Genomic DNA, 14,133 nt, shown 5'->3' with positions numbered 1-14,133 from the left:
GGTCGCGCGCCTCCATATGATTAACCCCGATGAATCGGAGCTGTCCCAAAGTCAACGAAAGTGTAAAGGTTTCGGCTCCAGCGTTTTATTATCTGGACATATTGCATAAGAAGGCAGATCGTTCTTGATCTTCGACATTTATGGGTTCTGCCCTTGACTTCCTTTCGTTTCCGTGAAAAGACAATGACGACAATGCGACCTTACAACATTATAGGTCAAAGAAAAGTAAAGCTGATTATTTAAATGGTAAGGGATTTATTTCTGTACATCAGTTGGGGACATTATCATACAGGGTGGGGGAATGGACTTCGCATTTACGATTATGTTACTGATTAAGCTAAAGGTATTTGTATTCAACTAGTTAACCATAGATCCCGCAGCAAGGGATTACTACTTTCCGTAGTGAGACGGATCTACAGTGGCATATGGCTTTTGATCAATCCATTTGGTGAGGTCGACTTGTGGAATATTTGAGCACGGCACGATCGGATTTCTGCAATTTAACAAACAGCTTAGTAACTTTCTAAGAAACTTTGTGCTCAATTTCAACTTACGAATGCGAGACAGTTCTGAAAGCTTCGGGCTGCATTGATGAAATGTGGTTGCCATTGTCGCAGAGCAAACGGGCCATACTCGCCTTGCGCAGCTCCTCCAGTTGATCTTTAAAAAGTGGTAGTTATACATTAATATCTTGGTTAGTGACAGGAGAAATGTTGATTTACCGGGCGTAAAGCCGGTGAGCTTGTCTCCGTTCTCGAAGAAGAAACGATCTCCCACCCTGGTCCTGAAGAACTGTTCAGTGAGGATACACAGGAAGGTGGGTCCAGCCAAGGCTCCGGCCACATGCGCCTCCAAGGAGGCACCCACAGTCAAGTCCACGTCTTCGTGACTTGGGTACAGCGACTTTAGCTTCTCCAGAACTGGTGGACTGATTAGATCACCATATCCCTCCCACGAGTGGGCGCGACTCAGTCCGCAGAATTCCCTCATGTCATTGTAGGAGGCCAGACCGTGATCGCGGTTACGCTGAATGTCCAGGGAGCGTAGATCGGAACCAAAGGGCATGTTCCTTCGGAACAGGAAGTGTTTGATCTAGGCCGGGAAATTTTGAGAGGTGAGAGTGGTGGACTAATTTTGTCTTTTGTGTACCCACCTGTCGGTCAAAATTGATATCAGTTAGCTCCTCGGGCTGTGTGGCATGTCCTCTGGTCAGGGAATCAAAGTTATCTCCCACCTCGATAATGCCGGGACGGTTGAACCAGTCGCTGAGGGTCAGAGAGCCGAGAACTTGACGCAGCTCGGACAGAAGGCTGTAGCAGAGTATTAAGATTAATGAAATGCGAATATAGTAATCGATAATGGCAAATCGGCACTTACTCCAAACGACCTTCAATCTGGGAATGGAAGTATCTGAAAGCGGCCGTCGCGTGCTCATTCAGCACCGATGGATCAATGTTATGATCGAAATCGTTGATATAGCTTCCGGACGGAGCCTTGTAGATCAGCCGGTTCTTCAGCATGTTCTCGCCCCCCAGGAAGATGGGCAGCCATTCGTAGTAACTGATTTGCTGATACTGGGCAATGTTGATCTTTCGCGCCTCCTGGAACAACGTGCGATCATCGTAGTGTGGATTCAGGGCTGACAAGGCGTCCGCAATGCGATTGTGCTCACGCAGCAGGATCGTCTGGAGAATGGCCAGGCCCGGATTCTGGTTGACCCTCACATCCCCGGAGCGGTAGCACACCTCACTGGCATCGACGGCATCACAATCGCCGGTCACATTGCGAGAAAGTGGCAGCCACTTGGCTCCGTTACGCTCCTCCACAATCATCCGGCCTCCTTGGAACTCCCGGATATCGCTGTTCTGCTGAATGGAATTGCCATATACCAGCGAGAGATCCAAATACGAGGTGACCACCGTCAGCTGCTCCGCCGGCCCACCGCGGTACTGGCAGTTCGAGTCCCGATCCGTCAGGGTGCGCACAAAATTGAGGCACTCAGTGCCCACTTGGGAGTACGCCGGATCGTGGGGTGGCACAATAATGGCGAAACAGGTCTTGTGCGCGGTGTCCAGGCCAATCAGACGACCATCGTCGGTGCAGCAACGTGTGGGATGCTTTTCTGTTGGACATTCAAGCAACTTTATCCAGGTATCCAGATGTATCTAATTTGAGATGTAATACTTACTGGACTGAGTGCCACCAGCCTGCATGCTCATGTCGTGGGTCATGATCTGGCCCCACTGCATGTTGTGCAGCGTGAACTCCGGATCGGGTACATCCTGTTCTCCGAAAGCCACCAAGGAAACCAGACGAGCACTGGGCAACTCATCTCCCGTCACGGATCTAGTGGGTGCCGAGATGCCGTCGGCATATTTGGGAGTCAGCAGGCGGCCATACCTAGTAAGAGCATAATAAAATAAACACCCGCCTTGCTTAATGGAATCTAACACTAGTTACTTGGAATTGGCCACTCCTAAGCCAGGTTGCTCCAAGTGATTGCAGGATCCGTCCAAGCTGCGGTAAGCAGTTTTTTCGCAAACTGCCGGAGGAGCAGCACATGACACCCTACCAGCAGTGGGAAAATTGTAGCCATAAGCCGATACTGGCGGACTGGCAGGCGATGAAAACGGATTTTGGGGAGCCGGAGAAGTCGGCAGGCTGTTCCTAAAAGTTGATGGCTCACATTAGAGAACGGAGAACGGAAGAAGAGATTTTCTAAAAGCTTACCCAATTACATATGGAGCTGAGCCTTGTAGGTAACTGAATCCATGATAGTTGGGGAAAGTTGATTGCGGATGATTGTGGACTATGTGGTAGCCCGAGGAAACCTTTAGGCCAAGTGCACATGAGATGAGTCCCAAGAGGGCCAAGAGCAGAAGATCTCGTGCCCTAGTCATCTGAAATTGAGACATTTAAATGAATACTTAAAGCATTGCAAGGAATTTGTGCTAAGGTATTGGTTGTAAAACACATTAAACATGAATATTGTGGTCCAAGGTCTTCGCCATTTACGGCCATCGACAATCTATGGATATGGCATCCTGAACTACATGGGAAGAGGTTGTTAGCACTCCTAACACATTCAGCAACATAAGTGGCATAAAAACTGAATTTTTTGTAGAGGCACCTGCAAGTGGCCAAAAGAGCACACATTGTATGTATCCCAGCGGCTGATACGTGAAGCCAACACTACCGACTTGGACTCGTTGGACCATTTGGACACATTGGACACATTTCATGTTCGCCGGCTGCAGACGGCAAGTGAACTACAACTGGAACGTTTTGCATTTTTTGCGGCAGCCGATCGATCTGGACTCCGACTCCTTTGGCTCACATATGGTCACAACAGGTTTCATCACCGTTTTGGTGCGCATTCATTATTATTTATTGCGACATTTTAGTACGAACATGTTCATTGCTCAGACCCGGCTATCTGGGTATTATGTGTACTATACGTGTACTATGGTATTGGGCCAAAACGGCATACCAAATAGCATAAGCACCAAATAGCAAACCCAACCCCAAGCATAAATCTGAGCACAATGAGTCCAATTCAGATGCAGATTCGAGTGCTCAAGGCGCGCAAAAGCGTGAAAAGTCTCATAATTGTTTTATGGCAACGGCATATTTGACCAATTTGCAAGCTACTTATGTAAACAGACCGAATCGACAGTAATGGTTAGCTTTACATAATGAATTTGTCTGCGGCCCCGTTCTGCCGACTAAGCCAACTCATTCCCAACCTTTTCCACAAAAGGCCAGCTGCTGCTGCATGCAAATCCGCATCCATCGGCATCCACCACCAGAAACCGCACAAAATAAAACAAAGGCGCCCCTCCGTCAATGTTTTAATTGCATGCCGTGCAGAACAATGGACCAGACAACAATTCCAGTTCGTGCCATGAGTCTTACACTTTCCTGGACCCTGGATCCAAATGATCGGCCGATTGGAGGTGGCCCTGTCCAGGAAACCCTCGCCTACACTTCAAGTCAAAGTGGCCCTTGCCTAATTAACACATTTATTCATTAGGCATTAATAAATCGACCTAGCTTATTGGCTTGAAATCTAATAATTTTAGGTAATGTTTTCTGTGCTGAAAGTGCACTTTCTATCGCGAGCATATTGATAATAAATATTCAGTACCCACGCTTGAAGGTTTGGACACAAAACGAATTGATGAGATGCATAAATGCATCCTCTTAGTAATGCAACTAAGCAGCTTCCTACGTTTTTCTGAGTGCATCTCTGGGGTCTTAAAATTCGAATGGGGTCAACGGGTGATTGGAACCGATGATTGGCTGGATTTAAAACCGCAACGCCAACATCGCCGCCTGTCTGTCAATAGAAAAGAGTGCTGTATTGGAGTCTCGACTTAAATTTGAATTGCAGTCTCAGGCGGACACGCCAAGGCAATCCAATCCATATGCAAGTTAGCACAGAACACAGCAGCCGTTGGTCAGGGCCGTCATCAACATTGTTGGTCTCAGCCTTAATGAGACGTACTAGACACGAATGACTGGGACATATTTATATCTGATGTGGCTATCGCTGAAATCTGTAACAGAACACAAGAGAACCTCTGAAATATCTGGGCGATCTGCGGATCGCTTGGACAGACATGTCGTGGCTATAATGGTCACAAGAACCGCTTGGTCGCGCTATTATATTCTAATTTAGCATGCAGTCCCTTTCTAAAAAATGAATACATTTAAAATTTTATTGCGCCGCGTTCTTGAAGAGCAAATATTTACGATCACAGAGTTGTAAAACTGTAAAATGAGTGAATTAATTAAATATTGAATTAATTAATAATTAAATACTTGACAAAATCGAGATTATACTTTTGAAATGTTATGTCGAATTATGTTAAACTATGTTCGTAAAATGAGTTATAAGTTCAAGCTCTTCCCGAGGCACTGGGGCATTATAATAGATACACTGCGTCCAAACCAAATTTGTTTCCCCATTTACCCTTAGTTACTATACTCTTTTTATCCATTTTTACTCCAACTTCTAACGATAAATAACTTCGATCCCAAATTTCACAACAACTGGCGTGAATTGTATACCAAAAAGAATTGGCTAGACTAACCTAATGATCTTTCCATAGCATTAACATATTTTACGCGCACTTCAATTTCAAACTAGTTTGCTTTGAAATTTAAAAACCTGCAAACGTTGATTTATGATTTGGTTTTGATTGACTTTCCCAAAAGTATGGGCGCATACCAAATAATGAGTTATGGATTTTCAAACCACATGACAACAAAAGGCAAACGGAAAAGTTACGTAATTTTAGCGGAAAGGGCTCAATTTGTTTTGGTCATGTATGGACTCTTTTATCTTTGGCTAATTTCATGATTGACATAGACCATACGTTATGCAGTCATGCACTTAAATGGTGCAGGTGCACCCATATATGAGCTTTCATAGAAGGCGTGGCAAGTTTGGCCAGATCTAGTGACGGAATTGGCCAACGCGAGCAAATTTTTTACGACTTTAACGACTTCTAATTAAAAACGAATTCATATCCAGAGCTATTTGGTGATCATTAAAGTGTAAAATAGTGCATGGGACGCCTGGTGATGCCGTGATTGATTTATTGGCTGGCTATGGCCAACTATATGCCATATAAGACCTGCTCTATAACCGGAGAGCGACAACATCATTGCAATCGGTTGTATTTGGCGGAGGTATAGGTATGAAAAACGCGGCTACGTGGCGTGCACACAAATCGAGGACATTCCGATTTGTCCGACCGATACAGTAACAAGCACTAATTGAAATGGCCATTTAAAAGGAAAGTGTCCCAAGCGTCGAGCACCTAAAACTGGAATATGGGACCCGGACCCATCAGAAGCTGTCACTGCTCTGGTATTTTCTCTATTTTTTACGGGATCCAAAGTTTCGCAAGTCGAGAAATCAGCGCGTTAATTACAAAATATGTGTCGTTTGGAATCACAATTTATGCGAGCCAATGACAGCATTTTATCAAAGTATCGTCAGTATGCAATTTCATAGCCAAAAGACTGGTGATTTACGAAACTTAAGTTAGATCACAAGATCTCAGGGGTATTAAGATAGAGTTCGAGATACACATCGAGATCTCGTGCCCAAGTCCACGCCGTCGGTTTTTTCTGCCTTCTGAATTTGGAAGCTATTTGGATATTTTCACACATGCCAAATGCAATTTGCAATCGCCTTAGATGCGTTGCACTAATTGATTCTTAACTGTACTGCACCGATTTCGTCGAACCAGTTCTGTTCCAAGTGGTCACTATTTTTGGTTGGTCATTATGTGTATGTTTTAGCGTTGGCTGATGCAAATTAAAATTGTCCACATAGTGCTTGACATTTTTCGATTTTAATTACTTTTTACGGCCTTGCCATTAACATGACTGCCGTGGTCTGATTTGTATCCAGTTGATTTTGGTCAGTTGCATTTTTGAATTTTAGTCTATAGAGTGCTTGTATGCTGAAAACTAGTTCGTATTTTTAAGCTTTTCCTTTTACATTTTTGCCACTTTTACCAAAAAGTTGTGAATTTTTAATTATAACCAGCTATGGATTGATACTTATCGCAAATTATCTGATTCGCTTGTATACGATTTTGATGGTTGACTTTATTTCTAGTTTTTATGACGTTGTAATTTTGATCGTATATCCCAATAAACGGGAATCAATTTTAAGCAGCTTTTTATTGGTTTTTTGGTCGCTTTAATTGTTAATCAAAGCAACAAAAACTTTAGCTACCACCAAACTTAACTTGGCATAATGTCTGTCTTTTTCTGCCAACTAAAAACGTAAAGCTTACAGCTAAAGAGTTAGTGAATAATCAGATTAAATTGTATAAGTATGGGCCAGGTTAAACAGCATTTCATAGATTTCTATACCATTTCAGGACTTATTCTTTTGAATATTATTTAGCTCAGTTCCGGTTCCGCTTTTGAAATATATGAAATATAACGGTCCATTTAGAACTTGGTATATTAATATGTGCGTGTGGTATATTTCATATCGCCCTAGCGCAAGTCGGTCACACTGCCCCGCCACATGTGAGAAATCGCTCAATTAAGCAACAGTTGTTTTCCGACTCTTCGCCTGTAATTACGCACTATTAGCCTGGTGGAACTGTGATTTAAAGTCGATAATCTTCTACATAGAATAACGAACATGGCTAGCAACTACGAGGGCTACAAGTCGCCGCTGAGCACCCGGTACGCCAGCAAAGAGATGCAGTTCCTCTTTAGTGACCAGAACAAGTTCTCCACCTGGCGCCGGTTGTGGGTGTGGCTGGCGAAGGCGGAGAGCAGGCTGGGACTGGAGATCAGCGATGCCCAGATTGCCGAGATGGAGCTCCAGATCAGCAACATCGACTTTGAGGCAGCGGCCGCCGAGGAGCGACTTACGCGCCACGACGTTATGGCCCACGTCCATGTCTTTGCCAAACAGTGTCCCTCGGCAGCGCCGGTGATCCATTTGGGCGCCACCTCGTGCTATGTGGGCGACAACACAGATCTGATTGTACTGAGGGACGCTCTTAAACTGCTCCTCCCACGTGTCGCCAGCGTGATAGCTCGTCTCAGTCAGTTTGCCCAGAGCTACAAGGATCAGCCCACGTTGGGATTCACCCATCTCCAGCCCGCCCAGTTGACCACGGTGGGAAAGCGGGCCTGCCTGTGGATCCAGGATCTGATCATGGACGAGCGAGCCCTGTCCCGCTGTTTGGAGGACTTGCGCTTCCGTGGAGTCAAGGGAACTACTGGTACCCAGGCCTCGTTCCTGCAACTCTTCAATGGGGATGGCGAGAAAGTGAAGCAGCTGGATCTGTTGGTCACCGAACTGGCTGGCTTCCAGAAGGCCTATGCGGTAACCGGACAAACATACTCCCGGAAGGTGGATGTGGAGATCGTGGCCGCTCTTGCCAGCCTCGGCACCACCATCCACAAGATGTGCTCCGATCTGCGCATCCTCGCCTCTCGCAAAGAGCTGGAGGAGCCTTTTGAGAGCACCCAGATTGGCTCCTCGGCCATGCCGTACAAGAGGAACCCCATGCGCTCGGAACGTTGTTGCGCTCTGGCCCGCCACCTCATCACCTTGTTCAGCAGTGCTGCTAATACACATGCCACCCAGTGGCTGGAACGCACCCTGGATGACTCTGCCAACAGGAGGTTGACCCTCTCCGAGGCCTTCTTGGCTGCGGATGCCGCCCTGCTCACTCTGCTGAACATCTCGCAGGGATTGGTCGTCTACCCGAAGGTGATTGAACGGCACATTTCACAGGAGCTTCCCTTCATGTCCACGGAGAACATTATCATGGCCATGGTGAAGGCGGGAGGAGATCGCCAGGTGTGCCACGAGAAGATTCGCGTGCTGTCTCAGGAAGCCGGGGCACAGGTAAAGCAGCATGGCAAGGACAACGATCTGGTGGATCGAGTGCGCAAGGATCCCTACTTCTCGCCCATCCTGGAGCAACTGGACACCATACTGGATGCCAAAACATTCACTGGACGAGCCAGCGAACAAGTGGGCGAGTTCGTCAAGGAGGAGGTGGAGCCCGTGCTGGCACGCTACTCGGAAGCCTTGAAGAACGTTCAAGACGTCAAGCTGAACATCTAGACGCCCATTATGCTGCCCTGTATTAAGCATCCAATTTGATTTTGTAAAATACACACCTACATTCGCATCCAAGCAACTGCGTCAGCCAGTGGATGCAGTCAACGTTATCACCTTTTAGACTCGATGGCAGTCAGACCCCCGGCGTGATTTGTCTTTCTGTTTTTGTTTTTGACTTTGGTTGCCAGCTTATTTACAATTAAAGGCTAAAATCGAAAAACAAAACCACAAGCCTCGAATCGAACTCGAGTCGCCGTTCTTGATCCGAGTAAGCATATACACATATATATGTGTATACTTGCCGCCTTTGCCTTTCCCGGTCGCCACTCGGGCTGACATATCACGACTCCAATGATGCCGGCTGAGTACATAGGTCTCTGGGTCCCATGCCACTTGCTTTACTTTTAATTATACCACATATAAAACAACATGGCCAAGTGCTGAGAATTTCAGTGCTTGGCGGGCGCATATCTTAAACAGTTGCTACTGGCTTTAAGCTGAAGAATATCTCATGCTTTTGATCTTGGTTCCATAATTAAGATTGTTTTGACGAAAAATAAAAAGGCATATCATAGTAAAGTAGACGAGCCCATAAACACACTGGTTTCCTAATCAGCTGAGTCTCGCCAAAGAGGTCGTCTCACTTCTGCTGTTGCTAAATGGATTATCACATTTACATGAATGACAGCATTCAGATCAGATAAGATCGCAATGGGTTTATTAGCTCATTGGCTGAAATATGAACATGAATATGAAGTATGAATATGGAATCGGATAGTGCGAGCAATGCAACTCGTTTAATAGTTTTACATATCATTACTTTAGAAACTTTATGATCTGAATTTGAAAAAGGGAAAGTACACTTAGTTTCAATGAATGGAAATCGATTGAGTAAAATCTCAACTTGAGTAACTACCGAACCAGCTGAAATAAGCTCTTCTGCTTGTTTATTAGCTGCTAATAGATTTGCTTGTCTGCATTTGGTAGCCATAACATTTTAATCAACCCGACGACAACAGGCTCCAAGTTTCCTTTTTGGTCGACTGATGGCTGGGAAATGATGAGCCGAACGTGTGCCGCACTTGTGTGAATGAAGTGGCGACAAGTCGCTCGACTAATTAGGCTCAGTGCCGCGCCATGGAAAAGCGAAAAACGAATTAAAAACAAAGAAACACACCGGCGACAAGACGACGATTTATGATCCGCTACCTGGTTTGGTTGAATATTGTATGCTGAGCTACTGAGTGGCTGAGTTGTTGAGTTGTTGTATTGGCTGGCTGCAATTAAAACTAATGTAATTACGATGGTCCGGTTAACACGCAAAGTACGGCAGTGACAATACAATGCCAACCAGAGCAGGGAAAACTCTTGCAAAAGCTATTCGAAAACGGAAGCTTCCGCCGAAGACAATCCGTTCGGCACGCGAGATACAATTTCTTCATTAAAGTGTATCGCACTCGCAAAATGTGTGACTGCAATGTCGGCTCGTTTTTCTGGATATGCTTTCACGCAATCATTCAAAAGACCGCCGCCCTTATTGAATCACATTTTCCCAGCCCCATTAATCGGCCGCGACCTTCCAGGCGGGATTTTTCCTATTACGTCCGTAGGATTGCGTTGGCAGGAAGGAAAGCTAAAGCTGCAAGGAAAGCGAATCTCCAGTTTCATGGACAAGTCGTGACGGACGCCCCGTGAATCAGCTAACTGACGAGCGGTTGCGGACTAACTAAAGTGGTAATGGGCGCCGATTATGGACGGGCCATGTGGCCACTTGCCGCTTGCCACTTGCCAGTTGCTGCTGCCGTTGACCGTTGCAAGCTGGTCGATTTGGGGGTACGGAGACCGGAGACCTTGACTTTGAAACCGAGGTGGAATTGGCAAAACTGGTCGGACCCGAATACACAATCGCTTTCTTTGGGTTTTGCTTCGATGGCATCAACTGGATCAATCGCAGTTGGCCGAGTGCAATGGGGATTAAGTCATGGAAATCACGAAAATCGCCTGGCATTACCAACCGTGTAATCGTTACCGATCTGTTATGCAAAAGGAATTTAAATATTTAGCCAAGCGCGTTAAATGCTTTGTTGCTGGCTGCTAAAGCTTAAGTCGGCATTAAATGCTTACAAATAAAAAGAGGCAATCAGCTCGATTTTAAGGTGATGCAGGTGTGTGTATTACTATTCGAAAATCTCTTTTTAATTTTTGTGAAAACTGTTCTTGCATTAATTAGAAAGTTAAGTTCAGCAACTGTGATCAACTAATGTTAAAAGAGCCTATTTAAATAATCCTAGTAATGTGTCATAATATCATATGTAAATCAATTTCACTTCACTTTTATTGATAAATGTTAGTCCGCATTTACGTTCTCTTTGACGAATCTAGTTTACAATAACTACTGAATACATGATCCTCCATAAAGTGATAATTACAATGATAAGTGCCAAAGCATTTTGAAAGTCTGTGGTCATCAGCCACATTCCACAGCTCCTCAGCTAATTAATTATGCTATTGTTTAATTCGCTCAGGTAATTGCAATAATTGGCCAAGTTTGTGGTGTGCTCTGTGGTTCTTGGGCGAATCAATCCGCCATGTGGGCTGCGCACACGCCGGACTGTCTGCCATGAAGGAGTCCAAGCCACTTGAGGCACCGCCTTTGATTTGGCAAGCCGACTTCAGCACGAGATCGGGTGCAACGTCCGTAAAAACGCCCACTTCTCTAGGTGACCATATATGTTACTCAAGTTATTTTTAGGCATTCAATGCGGAGATATATTGGTCTTAATTTGCTTTCAACCTGTGTAGTATCGATCGTTTAGCACAAAAGATACCATTCATTCACTTCGGAGTTGGCCAAGTTGTGAAGTTTCTATTTCTTCAGTGGGTGGCTAACCTGTTTGCTCACGCAATTCTGGAATTATTATTGGTACGGGTATGCATAACTGGGACTAACTAGCTGGACTGAACACCAGAAGTGAGTTATGCATGTCTGTCAATTATGTGCAACTAAACTAATTGGAATTGGAATGGGTGGCAGTTGCACAGGCTGGTGTTTCTGGCTTTTCAGCTGACACATGGCGGCATGGTAGTTCCCAAAACTAATATCTGCCATTGTTGGAGGTGTCGTGACTTCTCTCATTATTCTCATTATTTCCTATACAATAAACTAATTTTATGTGAGATCGACCGACAAAGACGGATACAGCAACACCTGTCAGCGACGCCTGCGCAAATTTACATACCTGCGGCCCAAAGATCGTAAACTACTTCTGGGTTTCAATCTAAATGGCCGCTCGAACAGCATAACCGTTAGGACTTAAGACCACCAGGTGAATGGCAAGACGTTAGATGTAATGAAACATATGAAAGTATGAGGCATACGTCACCATTGGCTGCGTTTGCATAACTGGCTTAAAAGATTCCGAGCGATAGAGAAAGTAAAGGCCGCGTAATAAGTCACGGACGATCGAAAACCTGATCCGAATGATCGATCCCAGTGTTCTAGGCGAATAGGAACATGAATTGTCCATAGTGTGGAGCATATATCTCAGCTGTCAAGAGCCCGAGATTTATATCAAAGTACTCGAGCCGAGTCAAAACACCGGACTCAGTTAGAATGCGATAAAAAGAAATCAATTCGAGGCATTCAAAAGGCCACTGCGGGTGCCGATCAATGTGGTTTTCGGCTTGGTTTTCAGTTTTTGGTCGACTGGAAACCTTTTTCGAAAGACCCGCTATGGCAGCCTGAAGGTCGCCGCATTGGATCTCAAAATAATTGTCTTGCTTGTAATTAAAAGATTTGTACTTTCAACGCAGTGCTTGGGCAGTTGTTTACCGCCAACGGCTTTAGGTGGTTTTAAAAACAATGCTTGACCGTAATCTATATTAAAATGTGTAATTTGGAGCAGTTTTGCAAACCGGTATGTGCTTTAAGTACGTGGAGCTATTGTGCTTCATAATTGGCCATTAATTAAAACACTCATTTCGTTTCAAAACCAAAGCTGTTAACAATTATTTGAATTTGCATGAACGTTATCCTAAAATTGTTTTATTACTAGGTGCCCTTTCAGCGAATCAAGTTAATTATTGCCACTGAGTTTTTTGAGTTGCAGACTGCAGATACGAATAATTGACATTGGAAGAAAAGCATTTATAGAGTTTACCTTAAGATCGGTAATTACTTTAAATTATTGGGTCTGGGTTTTATTTTAGCAATTTCTTGATCACTGAGCACTTAGTTACCAATGAGTGGCTAATTATTAGATTGCAGATAAAACTAGATATCAACTTTTTTGTTCGCTAAAATAATACAATATATTGCGAGGCTATTCTTATTGCACCAATTTTACTCCAAATAAATTGAGCTGTGCGGATTGTGGTTTTCAGAATGGAGATCAAATCATTAGCATTTGATTTAAAAAATACGATTTATTTCGTATAATTGTTTGAATCTTTGTCTGGGTCTAATTTACCTTTATTGAAATTATAAACTCGAACAAGTATTTTAGCACTTAACGTGCTAATAAAATCTGAAACTTTCCGAAAGAACGAACCTTGCACTGGCAAATAACAATTTTTCCCAATGAACATTAAACAATTAACTTTCAGAGTGAATTTGTTGATAACTGTTTGGGTTTTTTAAACGAAACTCTTAATGGCTTTCCTAGGAATATGATGTGCAGCACATCTATCGATGGTATTTTTGATTGTGCTTTACGGCCACAAACGGTTTGGTGAAATAGCCATGATTTTTAGCAGCTATTAAATTGCGTTACCGCACTTTTCGCATAAAATGTACTTACGGTATCCTTTCTCTCGACGATTGATCAACAGTTTGTTTGCGAATACAATGTAGTTCTTTCACTTTTATTGCCAACGGCTTCGGTGAAGGGGCAGTGGGGTAGAAGGGGTATTCCCTCGCGGTACTCAAACACCGTATTTACAATCCACCAAATTGGAGTGCGCAATCGCGAATTCCACGCTGAGGTGAGCAAATTGCTGCGAATTATGTTGGTTTTCGCGATTACTAGTGACGTGAAAACAGCAGCTCAACGTTTAATTAGGCTGGCACCTGCCCACAAAATAGAGGGCTTAGTGCTAATCCGTCGACGATTAACTAGCGGCTGCACTTCTATGATATGGATTTCGGATCGGTTGGTTAACTGTGGCAAGGCCCAAGGCGAACTAACTGCGCTGCCGCTGAATTTGGGCCTTTTATATCGAATCCGCTGCGCCGCGCATGCGCAAATGTTGGCGTTAGCGTTAGCGTTAACGTTAGCGTTTCTGAGCCGTGTTGAGTTGGTAAGAGCTGGCTGGCCCGGTTCCACTGTACTTGCATCTGCGAGTGTGTAAATCAAAGGCTCCCCGCTTTTCAGCTTTTTCTCTCTGCTCCAGTTTAATGGCGCTATTGAAAACGGCCTTTATGCTTTATGTAATTTATGTTCGGACAGTTGTCGCTTTTGGCCAGGACACTGCTTATCTCAGCCACGTACGTTTGATGTGTGCCTAATGCTATT

The 14,133-nt window shown here is 44.5% G+C and overlaps 2 protein-coding genes across 2 annotated transcripts; one reads left to right on the top strand and one right to left on the bottom strand.

Annotated features, from left to right (window-relative positions):
• Window positions 1-252: 252 nt before the first annotated feature.
• Window positions 253-13,812, bottom strand: LOC6552505 (peroxidase). The gene is made up of 9 exons (XM_001979777.3): window positions 13,420-13,812; window positions 2,731-2,900; window positions 2,461-2,667; window positions 2,189-2,400; window positions 1,378-2,122; window positions 1,154-1,310; window positions 723-1,092; window positions 555-660; window positions 253-493 (listed from the first exon to the last, which is right to left on the bottom strand). The coding sequence occupies exons 2-9, from the start codon at window positions 2,898-2,900 to the stop codon at window positions 391-393; spliced, it is 2,070 nt and encodes a 689-aa protein (XP_001979813.1). The 5' UTR covers window positions 13,420-13,812; the 3' UTR covers window positions 253-390.
• On the top strand, window positions 7,027-8,845 carry LOC6552506 (adenylosuccinate lyase). The gene is made up of 2 exons (XM_026983883.1): window positions 7,027-7,107; window positions 7,168-8,845. Exon 2 carries the CDS (start codon window positions 7,178-7,180, stop codon window positions 8,621-8,623), a length of 1,446 nt encoding a protein of 481 aa, XP_026839684.1. The 5' UTR covers window positions 7,027-7,107; window positions 7,168-7,177; the 3' UTR covers window positions 8,624-8,845.
• Window positions 13,813-14,133: the final 321 nt, after the last annotated feature.

This window comes from Drosophila erecta, unplaced genomic scaffold (assembly GCF_003286155.1).
Source record: "Drosophila erecta strain 14021-0224.00,06,07 unplaced genomic scaffold, DereRS2 tig00000000-arrow-pilon, whole genome shotgun sequence".
In the NCBI taxonomy this organism is placed as follows: Eukaryota; Metazoa; Arthropoda; class Insecta; order Diptera; family Drosophilidae; genus Drosophila; species Drosophila erecta.
The sequence above is the reverse complement of the archived record's forward strand: the minus strand, read 5'-3'. Positions and strand labels throughout refer to the sequence as shown.